The sequence below is a fragment of the Haliotis rubra genome, unplaced genomic scaffold, assembly GCF_003918875.1.
Source record: "Haliotis rubra isolate DU_JTF1 unplaced genomic scaffold, ASM391887v1 Scf1584, whole genome shotgun sequence".
NCBI classification, from domain to species: Eukaryota; Metazoa; Mollusca; class Gastropoda; order Lepetellida; family Haliotidae; genus Haliotis; species Haliotis rubra.
Genome location: NW_025765541.1, coordinates 87,661 through 104,956, shown reverse-complemented (window position 1 = coordinate 104,956; position 17,296 = coordinate 87,661). Strand labels below are relative to the sequence as shown.

The 17,296-nt window shown below is 43.3% G+C and overlaps 1 protein-coding gene across 1 annotated transcript in view; it reads right to left on the bottom strand.

Annotated features, from left to right (window-relative positions):
- The window catches only part of LOC124271198 (dynein axonemal heavy chain 8-like), a gene marked incomplete at its 5' end in the record, with an annotated part of 107,967 nt that overhangs the window by 3,826 nt on the left and 86,845 nt on the right, over positions 1-17,296 (bottom strand). Inside the window, 10 exon segments of the mRNA XM_046706279.1 lie at positions 2,440-2,561; positions 3,422-3,611; positions 4,885-4,920; positions 4,922-5,038; positions 5,963-6,119; positions 7,507-7,667; positions 8,010-8,111; positions 8,390-8,506; positions 11,263-11,418; positions 16,640-16,792. Of these exon segments, the coding sequence (XP_046562235.1) occupies positions 2,440-2,561; positions 3,422-3,611; positions 4,885-4,920; positions 4,922-5,038; positions 5,963-6,119; positions 7,507-7,667; positions 8,010-8,111; positions 8,390-8,506; positions 11,263-11,418; positions 16,640-16,792 (1,311 nt within the window).

Here is a 17,296-nt window from a genome sequence, read left to right as displayed (position 1 = left end):
TCCTAATCCCCACGCTGAGTGACGAGTGTTAATAATATCATCTGTACGTCCGTTCAAGGATACTTGAAGGCGTTGTTAACCTTAAGACCTTTACAAAGGTCGCCTTGAGGTTCTCCAGTACTTGAGATATCGGCTTCATAGGTGATATCATATTGGAGTCGAAGCCATCAGCGTAGATGCAGTACGCCATTGTGTTGGAGTATAGTGAACTACAATATCCGCGAGGCCATCTCTGCTACCTGGTATGTTGGAGTGAGTGAGTGAGTGAGTGAAACTGAACCTATACAGGTATAAGGTTTGTACAGGTTGTAGGGTTGTGCAGGCAGTAAACTGTAGAGATCGCACATGTTGTAGATCTTTTTGTTGAGTTTTAAACTCTGACAAAACCATCCGTTTTCATCATTGCTTCGTTTTATTCAGCAGTATGGTAATAGAGTCAACATCCTGCCTGTTGATGTAAGGGTTTGTTAACCCTAGGGTTCGCGAACCCTGTAGATGTCTGCGTTGCTGTTATCTGCCTGTAGATCTGAGAGTTCTCAAACCTTGTAGATGTCTGCAGCTTTCTCAAAGCTGTGCGTAGGTTAGAAGGTACCTTGGATATAGGTTCAATCGGAGGAATAGTCACCAAGTCAAAGTCGTCATTACTCATCTTATAAGTGTAGACTTCATCTATATCCTTAGAAGGAGACTCCAAGTTCAAACCATTGGCTATCCAAGCTGTAACCTCTGAGTCTGGGAAGACGAAGTTTGGTTATACATCAGTTATCTCCTGATCGGTAGAGCTATGCCTCCGCGAATCATCCTTCTGCGAACCTGTATCCCTTCTCGAATCTCCATCATCCTTTCGCGAACTGAAGATCATCCCTTTCGCGAACTGAAGATTCCTCCTTTCGCGAACCTCTATCTGTGAATTCATCTCTTTGCGAACCTCTGTGACATGAGCCTACTCTTCTCGAACCTCTGTCGCTAGATGTATCCCTTCGCTAACCTCTGTGATGTGAGCCTTCTCTTCGCGAACCTCTGTCTCATGATGAGTGACTTCACGAACATCTGTGAGAGATATGAGATCTCGATCTAGAACGGCTATGTGTAGGAGATGAATCGCTTCGATATTCTCGAACGTTGAGGGTTCGCAGATGTAGAACTGTGAGTAGGCATCTCATGTCTTCTATCCTCCTCCAAGATGACAAAGTCGTCCGACTGTGGAGACCTTCACAAAGGTGTATGTTCGCCAACGTAGTCTTGAGACGTAGTTCTATGTGGAGTAGGTTCGCACAGGTCCGTAGGTTTGCGCACGCTGTTAGTAGATGAGAGGCTTTGCCGAGCCCTCGCTTCTTCCTCGAACCACCGTTCCATCATAGCCATCATCTTGTTGATGAATTGTCTCATAATTTCACCCAGATCAAGTTCTGCGTTGATTGAAGCTGCTGCGGTATAGAAGAAGCGTTCGCACACGCTGATGAGTTGTGTGCCTCAATTTCACTCCATTGAGAAGTTGGTGGTAGTTCGTCAAACAGCTGGCCTGCTGTGACCGTTGCAGAAGACGATCTAGTAGTCGTGGAAGTCGATTGAGTCGCCGATCTCGTAGGTACTTCGGGTAGAAGTAACGGGGGATCATCAAAAAACGTCTACTTCATGCGGAGGTAATATCTCTTCGTTGAAGGATTTCTGATGACTTACTAGGCCGCGTAGATTTACCCTCCGATCTGGTAACAGATGCTTTCTTCTGCGACGTAGAAGAAGACGACGTCTTTTTCTTAGCTTGAGTCGGAGTCAACTGCGTTGTAGCCGATCTCTTCTTGGCCCCCGTACCAGCAGACTGCCCCCTGCAACGTACTCAACATAGCACCACTATTATGAATCTCCGCAGTAGCAATCAACATATGGTTTGCAGGCTGATCTCCTGTTTTATCAGCCGTGACTTGAGATGACTTCCTCACCCGATCCATGGCACGTCTATAGATATAAGACACAATGGGTCAGGATCAGCCATGGATAACCTGTGACTTCAAACACTGCAAGATTTCATGAAATGTAAACAAAGTTACATAACGATGAAATTATGACACAAATACAAATAATTTTTACAATTTTTATACATATAATACATAATAGTTATTGCCAAATCCATACACAGCATAATTTTGATGAATAGGACCTAAATAAAAAGGATATAATGTCGTATACGGGACTCCAGTGCTCGCCTAACCATCCACTTGGGCGAAAAGGGAGAGAGTGACAAGTAAGGCTGGTCACATGACTGTTCACGCAGGAAAAGGGAGGTAGCTCGTGGGTGAGTGTATTTTTACGTCCGCTTCGGGAACTTCAAGTAATTTAAGTGTTGCACTACCATTCGCAAGGGAAAGGGAGATAAGCAAAAGATCATGAGTCAGGGGATAAGAAAAAATTAAATATATATACATTATTATTTCTACTCACAGCAGGGGGTGATGTTATATCTTCCTTAGAAGTCTTCATCACATCATTATGTAGAGTGACAGAATCCAGGGCCCACCCTTTGTGAGCACGGGTCACCTCCTGTCGCATTGCAGTCAAGAAACCTGTGCACACGACATTAGAGGAAATACAGGTTCTTGTGTTTATTTGTAACATGCATACATGCATACATGTAACTGCAGCCAGAGTGAGAGCTTGATTGTTTCCTGTTTCATGCTGCAGTCAGTGTTTGGAGGTGGGCGTAACCATGGAAATCTGGGCTTATTGCTGGTCATGGCATTCTATGGATGTAGTGGTGCTTGAGTTGAGCAGTGTATTGTGAGCCCAGGCATTGTCTTTCTTTAAGAAGACAATAAATATGTTCATACTGTAACTTAGTCATAGTGATGCCACCCCACACCCAAATTTGTCATGTTGACAACTGCTTGTAGAATATGTAATGTGAATCTTCATTTTGTGAAGACAAATTCCCATATGACCTAAATGTATATTTGCATGAACATTGCTAAAAGAGGCCTAGAACAATACCTGGCAGAAAATAAATCTTTTCTTTTCTTCATGGTCTATCAACTTGTAAATGTAATTTCAAACTCAGTACAGATTGTGCTGGATGCAAACTATTCTGTTCTATGTGCATAAAGATTAAGATTGGATACAAATAATACTCACTGTAAGTTACACTGCATGCAAAATTTGATGGTTGGAATGACAGACACTAATTAAACTGAACCATGTATACATGATCTATATCATATTTCTTTTCTGAAAAGAATTACAATGAATGCTCAGTGTGTGTGTCAAAATTTCATTCAATCAATTTTCGTAAATAGAAGGAAATCCCCGTCTTAAAGAGCATAAGTCATCACAAAAAGTGTTTATTTTATCTTGCACTGGTGTTTAAGTAGCAAATATAGACATATGGTAGGGCCCTTCAAAGTGGGAGTACTGTATGGGTGTGTCTTACCCTGAGGGTTGAAGAATCCTGTCATCCAGAAGACATCGGGCCTGCCCTCGAACACCCACCGATGAAACTGGTCATTCCTCTCCAGCATCTCTGTGAACCAGAAGCCCAGGGTGGAGGACTGCCATGAGATCTTCCTCCACAAGCTGGGAACTCGCGCATCGAACATGTTGTCCAGGGCATCACGCAGGTTCTAGAGAGATGTTAGAATCCATGGTTGGTTGCCATTATCAAGTATAAAAAATCTGTTTCACTTTATATTTTTGAACGGGATGAGGTGCCAGTGCATTGTGAAATACCTTGCATCTGGTTTTACAATAACAAAAGTAACTGTTTACTGTTTGAGTCTTCCAGAAAATAACTGTACATTTTTAAGCATTGATGCCAAAATATACGCCAGGACCCCGCCATCATCATCAAGAATAATAACAAGACTACTCATAAGATAAATGTCATATTCTGACTTAAAAGTTGGACAAGCTGACATACCCAATAGAACGTCTAACATGCACAAACTATGCTAAATCACAGTATTTCCAGATTCAAGCACAGGAATCTCAAGGTCTGAGTGAACCCATGGGACAGTATGTTGTTTTTACCAAATCTTTATAATTATTACAGTCCAAAAATGAGCACTATGATTTACTCAACTGGCTTTATGAATAACTTATATATTGGTAGATAAAAACACCCCCAATATCAAAAAACATGTTTAGCTAAGTGTGAACAAATGTGGAAAACTGATGAACAACATTAACAACACTATGCATTATCACCAAATACTGCCTTTTCAGTTTGCATATTCTTTACAGAACCTTATTAACTGATGCAATGCTAGCAAACTCTACTTAAATATGAATATGTTAATAATACACAAGTCATAAATATCGAACATACTGTAACACAGACATGGATACATATCAGTGTCCTGCAGCCTAGCACATGAACAGATGCAAATTAGAAGTAACCAGATACAATATTGACTTAAATATGAAACACTAGAAAGAGAGAAACCAAGGTTTTAAAATCTTACGGAATGTCTAGGGATAACTCTGGATAAAGCCTCTGGTACGCACAGAATAGATGCAGCAAAAAATATATATTGGGAAGAACATTTTTTTTCACCAAGTTCTTGACAATAAATATCATGTTCCAGTAATTAAAATATGCATGAAATTTTATGTTTCGGTACACTACACCAAATAATTACTTTATAGGACCCTCATATTTTACGTAAGGACCCTTAAAATGATCAGCTTAGGGATATCTGGAAGCCTTGTTTTGTAGGTCAAGGACAACTATTATTCACACACAAAAAATAGATTAAATGTGAACAAATACTCCATGCTTTGTAATATTATCTGGATCCCTCTTAACAAATTTCAAGTCATTTCATGTTTGTTTTCTGAGTTAAAATCTCGGAGTCCTGAAAGTAAGTGTGCAGTGAGCAGAGGTGTTCTACATACCTCACTCATGATGATGGTTCCTTCAATGGCCAGCCGAGAGATCGGTCAGTGTGGTTCTCACTTCAGTGATGACTCTCTGCATGCGGTCAATTTCTTGTCTCAGAAAGATGATTAATGGAGTCAGGAAGCCCATCTTCTTTAGACGCTCTTTTACCTGGAACAGTAAGAGTGTTGAGTTCAATGCCACATAGGGTCAGTATTTCAGTGTCAGCTTAATGTATGAGAAGGGTTGTGTTAGACATTTTACCACCATACAGAAATCCAAAGGGAAGATATGTAGCTGAGAGTCCCAGAAAACAAGAAGACAAAGTCATCAATATCCCCCACAATGGCAAAATACTCTTCATGAATATGTCTACGAGTTATGATTATGTCAAATGTTTTGGCGTGCATATAGAAAAGTGGAAGGAGAGTATTGAAAGGTTTTAAAAGTTCTGCTCCAGAAAGAAGCACTACCACCAGTTTCAGTCTAAGTCAAACTTGTTGGCATGGAAATGCAAAGATATTTTATTCAGAAATCCAAAACTACCAAAAGGCACCAGTACACCACCAGACCAATCTATGTGCCAAGTTTGGTGAAGAAATAGTGACTGGTATTAGAGTTCTGCTCCGAAAAGAGCACTACCACCAATTTCAGTCTAAGTCAAACTTGTTGCCATGGAAACGCCAAAAATATTTTATTCAGAATTCCAAAACTACCAAAAGGCACCAGTACACCACCAGATGTATGTAAGTGCCAAGTATGGTGAAGAAACATTGAACAGTTCTGCTCCGGAAAAGACAAATGTGCACGGACGCAGGGACGCATGGACCGAGTCCATTTTAATACCCCCGCAAAACGCATTGCGGGGAATAACCTTGGCAACCGGTGCTTACACACAATGATTGGCTGGAGCACATATGCCCCCTTTACCTCAGTATGCAGCATATCCTAACTGTATACAAACATTACATACATTGTCCTGGATGTGAAGACATCTGCAACAATAACAATATTGAACAATATATCTATATCTAATGTAACAACTGATATTGATGATGAATTAATCACTGATGATAGTATCCATTCAAAGCAAACCTCATGAGGAATATAATTCCGAGGCAGTTTTTCCAACATGTCTTCTGCCTGCTTGTACACAACACTCTCCCTGGTCTCTCCTCCTCCACCCCCTGTATCTTTTGGCTGGATACTCATCACTGTCTGAAGGACTGAGTTGGCCAGGTTGGTCTGGTATCTGCACAACACAAATCAGTACAACAGATTAATACACAACACTCTTCCTGGTCTGGCCCGTGGGCTTGGACTGGATACTCATCACTGTCTCAAGGACTGAGTTGGCCAGGTTGGTCTGGTATCTGCACAACACAAATCAGTACAACAGATTAATACACAACACTCTTCCTGGTCTGGCCTGTAGGCTTGGACTGGATACTCATCACTATCTCCAATGTAGGCCAGGCTGGTCAACACAAACCAGAATAACAGTGATAAAACATAACCAGACATGATGATTTACAATTTCAGTTGTATTCCCTTTCACCTGTACAGTTTGGTATCTCACTGTGAAGTTTTCAGTACAATACAGTGTTGGGCCCCTATTCTCAAAAGTGTCCCAGCTAAGACAGATCCTAAGTAGTTAAGACAGAAGTTAGGACATCCTACCATTAGGATAAGACCCATTCTAGAAATGATCCTATCCTTGTCCTAACTCGAGCTACCGATCCTAGCTAGGATAGCGAGCTCTTCAGTAGGTGAGATAGAAAAACATTCATTAAGTTGGGGATTCCCCTAAATATTACCCATGAATCATTCCATAAAAAAAAACCCCATAACATAAGGAAATTCAGCTTTTGATGGACTTAGTAGGTCTAGAAGAAATTATTTGATATTTTCATCACATCATTCATAGGAGTTTGGGAGTTTTTGAAAATTCATTTTTTGACAAGGCGATAACAATTTTACTTCAATTTGAAAGTCTGCCAAAAAAACAATAAGGATATTAAAGATATGTGCAAAAAATATTTTCATTGTATTTATTTTTTAATGAAAATCATGACTTGAACTCTCATTATGCGTCATCTCACTAACTGCAAAATTCACCTAGGAAATAAACAGGAGTTACTTCCCCTATTAAGTTGGCCTTGACATTGACATTTCACGGCAATGTGACTGAAAAGAGCAATGTTATGATTAAAAAGGCCGAGAATAGGTAAGAATTGAACAAATCTCTTTTGTAGATCTAAAGAATATGTGCATTGCAACAAGTGTGTCTATTCATTACCATTAAATTGATAAAATGAACTCAAAAAACTCTTTGTAACACATCAAACTGTGTGCTGTTGTAAATTCAAATGTAATGTAGGCGAGTTATTTTGTTTGACATCAAAATTGGTGAACAAACAAAAACCACACTATGTTGACTTCCACTAAGATAGATTTAGGACAAGTCAGAACCTATCCTAGTATTTGTCCTACGTTAGGTTATCCTAGCGCTAGGATACTTTTTGAGAATAAGGTAGGACACCTATCCTAGACCCTAGGATCAAAGTTAGGATATCCTAGGGCTAGGATCCTTTTTGAGAATAGGGGCCCTGATCTATACAGCCTGGTTGACAACTTACGTGATGTCAGCGTTACCATGTAGACCAAAAGCTTCAGGGGAGTCCACCAAAGGAAGATTCTCTATGAAGCCCATGATGTCCTCAATTGTTCGTAAGGAGGGGATCTTGTAGCCATGATAGAACTGGAAAGCAGCTGTGAACATGAAGTCTCCAAACCAAACCTAAAAGCAGATCACCAACAACAATTTACTAATGACTGAAATAAGCAAAGGCAGTTTCTATTTATAGTAATGTTCCCTCTTAGTTCACTAATCTTGATTTAGTAGGGTTTTTTTTAATCTTTATGCAGCAGAATACTATAAATACTATATATGCAAACATACACAGATAACAAAATTGATAAGGAATTATTTTCATTACAGCTGACAAATTGAAAACGGACCCTTTCTCTGTTTTGGAAAAGTATATCTGTAATTAGTTTTGTGCTAAGAATGTTTTAATGCAATCAATAAAGTCATGAAAGGTTCATACTGACAGATTAATTTTGAAACAGTTGCACTTACTCTGGCAAAAGTGTTGAGTAGTCTCTTGTCGTAGTCATCAGTGACTCTGCCTCCATACTGCACCTCTCCTAGCATGTAGCGGAGAGTGGTCCATGAGACACCCTGAAGTGACAAACATACAGGCATGTTTATGTCAGTTATAACTGACCTCATGTAGAGTGGTCCATGAGAAACACTGCAATGACACACATACAAGCATGCATATGTCAGTTATAACTGACTCAGTGTCAAGTTAAGAAACATTAAATTTCAGATGACACCTTAAGTCACACTTTTCAACATGTGACTACAAACAACTCCCAAGGGATGATAATTCTAAAGATCAAAGGGACTTGTTACAGCAATAGTTTACTGAATATTTATGCTCTATTTTCTCCTACCTTTCTGATGTCAATATCATCCAGATGATTCTGTACAAACTGCACACTCGCTGTCCAGTCAGCTGTGTTGAACTCGTATGGTATATTCCAACCTAGTGGACCAAACTTTCTTCTTTCCTGAAGAAGTATACCGTATATTACCTTCTATAAGCCGAATTTTGAGGATAAAAAGAAGCAGTCTGTAGCAGGGGGGTCGGCTCATCTATGAGTTACGCTTTTGTCAAACTTTTTTCCAGGGGTAAGAAAACAACATTGTATCACTTCGCGTGAACAAACAACAGAAGACAACTTTGTCAGTAAAGACATCAAATTTGCAATTAAACATCATTATTTGCAGGGATTAAGATTACCGTGTGTATCTGAGCCAGAAATAGCAATGTGCACGTTTCCCGGCGATCAAGTTCAAACATGCACAATAATATAACGGGATGAATTCTGACGCAGTCATCAGTAAAATATAGTACAGAGTGCTATTATTTATTTTAACCAAAAGAAATATATCCTAGCAATGTGTAATTTTAATTACAGTTTTTGCTCTATAAGGGTCCTTTCATAATGTATGGCTAGTGGGGTGATGATGATTTTAAGGGGGGTAACCCATTTTGTTCATGGGAGGTAGGGGTGTTATCAATTTTGTACACATGTTCTAGGGGGGATCCGCAATTTTGTACATAAAAATATTTTAAAATTATGCCTTAAACATATGCGAAGGGGAAGGGGGGTCATTGATTTTGAACATGACATGCAGGGGGGTCACTTACTTTGTACATAAATTTTAGGGGGGGTCATTCACATTGTACATGCTGCTCCATAAAAATCATCATCACCCCCCTTAGCAATAAATTATGAACAGTCCCTAAACGTAAAATATATATAATCAACACTACGATTATACGGACCCTCACGAACGTGGTAAGCGGAAGTTGTACGCACATGGAATGGGGTAAAATAAGCAAGCCATTTAAATTCACACATTTTTACCGATGTTACTGTAACCTAGCAGTCCATGGAAAACGAGGCGGTAATAAGTTCGTGATTGCTGAATTGGGTAAAATAAGCAAGCCAGTTTGTTGACATGTGATCATCCAACTACAATAAACATGATATTTAGCGAAACAAAATATATTATCCATTTTCTGTCAACTACACTTATTTCGATGCGTGAGTAGACGCAATATGATTGTGAATTCTTTGAATAATGTGGACCAAAGTTATAATTATTGTTAACTGCCAGTTGTCTGTGGTCTGTGTTTGCCTGGATTAGGACCCCATCACGGGGGGTCGGCTTATGTACGAAACATACAATTTTGACACTGATTTTAAGGGTCAAGTTTGAGAGTTGGCTTATCTATGGGGTCGGCTTATGGACGGTAATATACGGTAAATCATGTAACTGTCACTAGTCCTACAGCTAGAATTTTTCAGTGCTACAGTACCTACATCCAGTGGACATGCCTCATTGACTTTGGCTCTAGCATTAAAAAGAACATCATGAGAAACCTCAGAATACTCATAGAAGATATATACATCAAATGATTCAAGACAGCCATCAACAGTGACCAAGGCTACTTCATCCCACAGCCTACTATCATCTCCAGAACCAGAATGACACAATGTAACTATATCACATGTTGCATCAACCATTGCTACAGGCATCATCCCCAGGCGTCATCATTAACAGCACATTGTCAGACTTCATCGCTTCTGTCACTTTCTCATCAATTTTTGGTTTTTGTGTTTTTCATCATTGATAATGCAATATAGCTCTACATATGGAACCATTTTCGACTCAGTTGTTAATTACTTGTATGATAAACATAGCAGGTTCCGTGCCATAATGTTGAATTGAAAGATGGCTGTTTTCTTTGTTACAACATCTACAATGCCACTTAAATACAGAAATGACAGATTTTGAAGGTCCTCTTGAACACCATCATACAGACAAGTGACTTCAGGACCAACCATATGTCATCGACTAGGAGCAAAACAAGTTCATTTTAAACAAACCATGCTGTTTGGAGCATCCAGCAAGTCATTTTGTAATCCCTGAGGACAAATTATTTCTTTCAATAACATCCCTACCCCTTACCATATTGTCACATCAACTGCTGATTATGTGCCTAATGTGTGACCAAAAGCGCAAAGTGATGAATCAGCTTGTATGATTAAGATACTGATAGACTATTTTCAATTAAATATTTTGTACAGGAATTCAAGGATTAACAAGATTACTTTCACATTAGCCTGTAAATCTCACATCCTGACCTCAGGACATACTTTCACAGAATATCTCTGCGTTCAAAAATCCATCGGGTGCTGATGCACCAGCAAGCAAGTCCAAATATTGCCTAATGAAGCACAGTTGTTCATATTTGCACATACAATAGTTATCCACTGATTGAAGTGATGTTTTGCTTTTTATAACATTAGAATGTCTTATAGACTTAAATTAACTCTAATTATATTCATGGATGATATGGAATATGTTAAAACTCTGAGTTGGACATGCTGTAAAGGCAAAAGTAATTCTATTACAGTTTTACATATTCCATATTCCATAAGTTATTCTAATAGATCTAACAGTACACATTTTTGTGAATGTCCGATAAGAATTGTACAATTACATTAGAACCAATTTATATGCAATAATACTTTTTATTACAATCTACTCCAAGTCAAGGAGATTACTCGTACCCCACTCAAATATATGAGATAATTAATTCTATCTTGTAAGGGCATGGAATCTCAGTGCATAAATTTCATGAGTGACTTCATTATCAAACATATTGGAGTGTGATTGATTCCAGGTTGTATGGGTTATGGCAACTACCCAGTTATACAGCTAGATTCCTTAATGAGCAAAAACATATTACCTGTACAACAGTGTGAAGGAAAGACACGCCATAGAGAATGGGTTTCCACTGAGGAAGACTAGACACATCAAGGAAGTCTTGAGTGATACCAGCATAAGTTCTCTTCAAGCCAGCCTTGATACCCTGTGGAGGCTCATTGGTGAACTTGATTGAGAGCTGTCAATGCAATGTGAAGGGATGGATGAATTTTTATTACAACTGTTTCTACCAAAATTGCAAACAATATTTTATGTTGTCAGCGGAGAAGGTTCACATTATGAGTCATATATATTGACACTTGCTTGAACAAAGTTGTCGAATGTCAAACATGTCCTATGGCTCAGGCCGCCTGACTACTTTTAAAGGTGTCCTATGGCAGAATTTAAACAAACCTGTAGAGGTTTTCAATTCTTTGAAGAGAATCGTCCTTGGGGTACATATATGCATTTTCTGCGCTGAAAATGTCCTGTGACAGTTGTATCAATGTTTTAATAAAAATATTGTACAATAAATAAAATCTTTTTTATCTATGTGGAGTTACCTCCCGCTACGCATGGCAGCCAACCAGGTAAGCACCTAGGCCCGTATCATCATTCCTTCTGCTGAATAAATCAGTGAACAGAATTGCGGGGAGGCGGGCGGCCCTACCCCAAGGACGATTCTCTTCAAAGAATTGAAAACCTCTACAGGTTTGTTTAATTCTTTTTCATAGAGATCGTCCTTGGGGTACATATATGCATAAACACAGACTCCCAAAGACCGGAGGCCAGGGAGGAGGGAATTCTGTCAAAGTACACATGAATAGCGATCGTTAAGAATAATGTAACAGACGCCACAACACTCACCTGTCACGTGTCCCAGAGCTTCCGCGAGAGGCATGATGGGAGGGTAACCGACAGGGAGGAAACGTACTGAGAGTCGACCTCGTAGGTTAAGCATAATCAGATCGCACCAAGTGCGAAAGCAAACAACCCCACCCACCTCATGGTCTATTAGAGAGCACCATACGGGGGAAAAAACACTCACAACCGACCATAATCTCCGTAGAGAATCGAAGGAGTTAAATCAATAAAACACAATTGAAAGCAGCGTCAGCTAAACCAGATAACCAAGACTCACTCAGTCAGGGTGGCAGGACACTGTCCACTGGAGAGAACAGAACGGCCAAAGCGCGCACGATCACGTGAATGTGTATCGAGCTGACAGTGCCTGATAAAAGTGCTAGGCCGGCTCCAAATAGCGGCAGAGCATATCTCTTCCATGGGTAGTGCCGATGCAAAAGCTTTTGAGGTGGCTACTGCCCTGACCGAGTGAGCCTTCAACCCCTCAGGGGGAGGCTTGCCCTTGCCCACTTGTGCGGGGCCAGGATCCGGTGAGAGAGAGCGTCTGCTCGCACGTTCTCCAGGCCCGGGAGATAAACAGGGAGCACCTGACAGTCACACTGGTCACACCAGAGGAGAAACTCCCACGTCTCCCGAAGGAGCGCTAGGGACACCGTGCTGCCTTGCTTCAGGATGTAAGTCATGGCCGTACGGTTGTCCAACTGAAGACGAACCACCTGGCCCTGGACATGCTCCCGGAAGCGCTCGAAAACCAACCGCACAGCTTTCAGTTCCAAGACGTTGATGTGAAGGCGGGCTTCAGCTTCGGACCAGAATCCAGACACCGACAGACTGCCCAGAACATCCCCCCCAGCCCGTGAGGGACGCATCGGTTTGAACTATAAGAGCTGGCGTCGGGATTTCCAAAGGGACCCCCTTGGAGAGATTCCAGACATTGGTCCACCACTGAAGGTGAGGAGACAACCACCCGGGGACTGTGAGACTCCGCTCCAGGTATTCCGAGTGAGCCCACAGACTCGCCAAAGCTTGCTGTATAGGGCGCATCCTCAACCGCGCCCGCCACACAACAGAGATAGTCGCCGCCATATGGCCCTGTAGACGGAGCCAAGTCCGCGCTGGTGCCTGGGGCTGGGAGAGGAATGAAGACACCATCTTCCGTACTCTGGTGACCCGGTCGGGCGACAAGGAGACAAGATCCTTGTGAGTTTGGAACCGCGCCCCGAGAAAAACCAAGTCCTGGGTGGGTACCAGGTTGGATTTCTTGAGGTTTATGATCCACCCCAGTCGAACTAGAATGTCTATCACTGTGTGAGTAGAATCTAGGCTCGCTGGCTGAGTTAGCGCGCTGAGCAACCAGTCGTCGAGGTAAGGGTAACAACGCCTTCCTTGCGATCGAGCGAGGGTAGCTGGCACTAACATGAGCTTGGTGAACACCCTGGGGGCAGTGGATATGCCGAAGGGGAGCACCGTGAATTGGTAATTCATCCCGTCATAAGAGAACCGGAGGTACTGCTTGAACGATGGATGAATGGGCACATGTAGATACGAATCCTTTAGGTCGATCGACGTGAGCCAATCGGCGGGCTGAACAGAGGAGATCACCGAGCGAAGTGTCTCCATCTTGAAGGATGGAACCTCTAGCATGCGATTCAACCCCTTGAGGTTGAGAATCGGACGGAACCCGCCGTCTTTCTTCGGAACGAGGAAGTACGTGGAATAAAATCCTGCCTGTTCCTCGTCCGGTGGTATGCGCTTTATTGCGGACTTGTCCAGCAAAGCCTGAACCTCATCGCGCAGTATGCCAGTGAATTCTGGCGGGCCTCGCTTCCACAGTAGTAGATGGCCGACACTGAAGGTGGAAAGCACCCAAGTGTTGCTGGTAGCCTTCTCCCACTCCGGCAGGAATAGAGAGAGGCGGCCCCCCACTGGGACGTGTGGTAAGAAAGCGTGAGTGGTCCCGAGTAGCTGAACTGACTGGGACGGACCCACAGCGACAGCCTGTTGGGTTAACGGGAGGTCGCGGCAGACCTCCCGCGCCCGCGAAAAGCCTGGGAGCCAGATAAAGAGGACTGCTCCTTGCCCTTACCCTTGGCGGGACGGGTCCTCCGCCTACCCCTGCCCAGCGGCCGAAGCCAGCCGGCAGACTCGGGTTGAGGCTGCACCCCGGAGGAGTAAGCCGAACGGGAGCGCGGGGCCGAGAAGCCCACGGGTGCTCCAACAAGGCCTTAGAATCCTTGAAGGAGGTAGCTGCAGCAGCAGCCTCCCGTATGACCTGCTGAGCCCAAGGAAACAACGTCGCTCCCAGATGGAAGGGAAGGGCCAGCAAGGTCTGCTGTGTAGCTGACGAGTAGCGAGATGTCGACAGCCACAGCTTGCGCATCCCCATGACTGCGCACATCACCGTAGACTTCGCTGACCGCAAGGTGGGCCTGAACTTCGGATAGTTGGTGTAAGAGAACAACATGCGGGGAGACGTCCCCAGCGTTCCCCTCAGCCTCCAGGGCCGACCTCTGAATCGAGGAGAGGCAGGCCTCGTGGATGACCACCCGCACCTGCTGCATGGCATTCCGGCAGACTTCCTCGTAGGTCTGGTAAGCCTGCTGCAGGGGGGCGCCCGCAAGGGCAAACGGTGGCACTAAACGCCCTTGCCTGGCAGCCGGGGCTGCACCGGAGGAAGCGGAGCCTCCCCCAAGGGCGACCGAAGTAAACACACACTCATCGACAACTGGTACAAAGAACAGGGAATCGTCCCCCAGCTGGTACCTCTTGACAAGTTCGGGCAAGTCGAACCGGAGGCGTGTCCCAACCAGGAGAGGGGCAAACGCCTCGCCCGGCAGGTGGAACTCAGACGAGTCCGAGCGGCTGGTAGGTACCGCAGCCTGGGGGATAAACTGAGCAATACGTTGCCGTACCTCCCGCAGAGCCGTCGATAAACGGAAAGCGCCCTCCGGCTCCTCGACCTCCCCAACGTCCATGGACTCGGCACCCGAGCCTGAGTCAGAGGCTGGGTCTCCTCGCGAAGAGGATCCGAACCCCGACCTGGTGGGAGGCCTAGCACCAGACACAGAGGGAAGGGAAGAGCCGAAGGAACTCCCCGCTTCAGCACCCTACACCACACTCGAACCCCGGTCCCGAGACGCAGGAGGAATACCAGGAATCCTCAACGGACCCTGCGCCAACACCGAGAGGGGGACTGGGAGCGAACCCTCCCCCTCCGGGGTAGCCAAGGCGTCCGGACCCAAAGCCAGAGGCAACGGATCTACAGACGCCTCCAGGCCAAGGGATCGAGCCGGGCTCGGCGATCCCACCCCCGGACTCTCCGTCCCCTGCTCAGAGTGGGCGAGGAACTCCTGCCGGAGACCTCCAACCGACTCATGAACAAGGGACTTCACTGAGTCCATGTGCTGCTGAAAAAGCTGTGTTATTACGGACATGTCAAAACCGCTGGGTGAAGGAGTAGGCGCCTTATGCGATTTAGCTTTTTTGCCTGCTTTAGCTTTTTTGGCTTTAGATGGGGGGACCTCCTGGGTCAGTTCCCCTCCCACCTCTCTCAGTTCTCTATAAAAGAGAAAATCCGCTGGGCCCAGGGGGAGAAGCCCATGCACAGCTCACAAATGTCGGGATTATGGCCGACTTTCTCAAGACAAATTAAGCACTTGTCGTGCTTGTCCGCTCTAGGAATGCTCTGTCCGCAGACAGAACATCCGGAAAACGCCTGAAAGCAAACATGCAAGCATGTAGCTAACAGCGGAGCCAGCAGCATAAATATACACGTACAAAACATTGAAAATTACATGAATGCGACCACGGGAAGAAATACTTGTTTAAAACGCAATATGACAACCACGTGGCACGCTAAACTTCCCGCCATGGCAAAGCAACATGTGCGTAAACCACGGGAAAGCTAGCGTAAAAATTTAATACAAAGTCACAATTATGAGAAAACCGACCGCAAAAGTCTTACTGTTCCGTTCAAGGACAAAATAAAGACCATACATACAGGTGGTGGTGTCTCAGACATTATTCTCTTTATCTCTTTCGTAGACAAGGTATTCAGCTCAACTCTACACATCCGTTCAGTGGAGTGACAGCAGAAGGAATGATGATATGGGCCTAGGTGCTTACCTGGTTGGCTGCGCATGAGTAGCGGGAGGTAACTCCACGGGATGGGGGCCGTATAATAGATAAAAAAGATTTTATTTATTGTACAATATTTTTATTAAAACATTGATGCAACTGTCACAGGATATTTTCAGCGCAGAAAATGCATATATGTACCCCAAAAACGATCTCTATGAAAAAGAATGCCCAGTGTTGAAGGTATCCTAAGCTGGAACATGTTTGCCAAGTACTAAAGATGTCCTAAGAAAGAACAGTTTTGCATGGTCTTGAAGGTAGCCCTGGCTAGAACAACTTTGCCTACAGTTAAAGGTGTCCTTAGCCGGACAAATCTGCCCAAGGTACAATTAATTTCAATGAAGCTACAGTTGGTGCTCAATTAGTTACCAACCGTGGACAGATTTCAATATCAGTATATTTGTGTAATATAACATTACCTGCAACAAACTGATTGGGAAGTGAGGGTGTACTTCAGTTGTAATCCACACACGGAACTGCTCATGCATCTGAGTTGCCTCAGCCAAGATGTCAATCAGTTCCTCCATAAAGCCCAATCCCAAGTGACAGTTCTGAAGCAATGCCCAGCCACCCTAAACACAACAAGAACATGGTAGGTTATTTGTCGGGGAAAACTATTCTGAATGCGTGTGGCTAGAATGATTACATAACAATTCCATGATTTTATACAGGATTCAAAACTAGCTGCTCTGGCAGGCAAACTGCAAAAACATGGTCCAACTTTGGATGTTCTTAAATTTCTCATTTTGCATTCAATGCAATACCATAAGACTAAGTATTTACACCCCTTCCTATATATTATAGTCTTGTTATCAGCGAAATACAGGTTACCTCTACAATGCCATGCAAGTTATTATTTATAATATAGAGATCATGAATAAGGAACTTATTAACTCCAAATTGGGAATTTTTATTGACATTTTTAACTAAACAAAATACATCCCCATATACTGTCCATTTGTTTATCAGAGCCAGATGATGGAACACTTGAGCTTGATATCAATGGCGATATCCATGGCCAGTCTTCCACAAAATCATCTGTGGGAACTTATTCACTTCACACATTTGACTTTGGA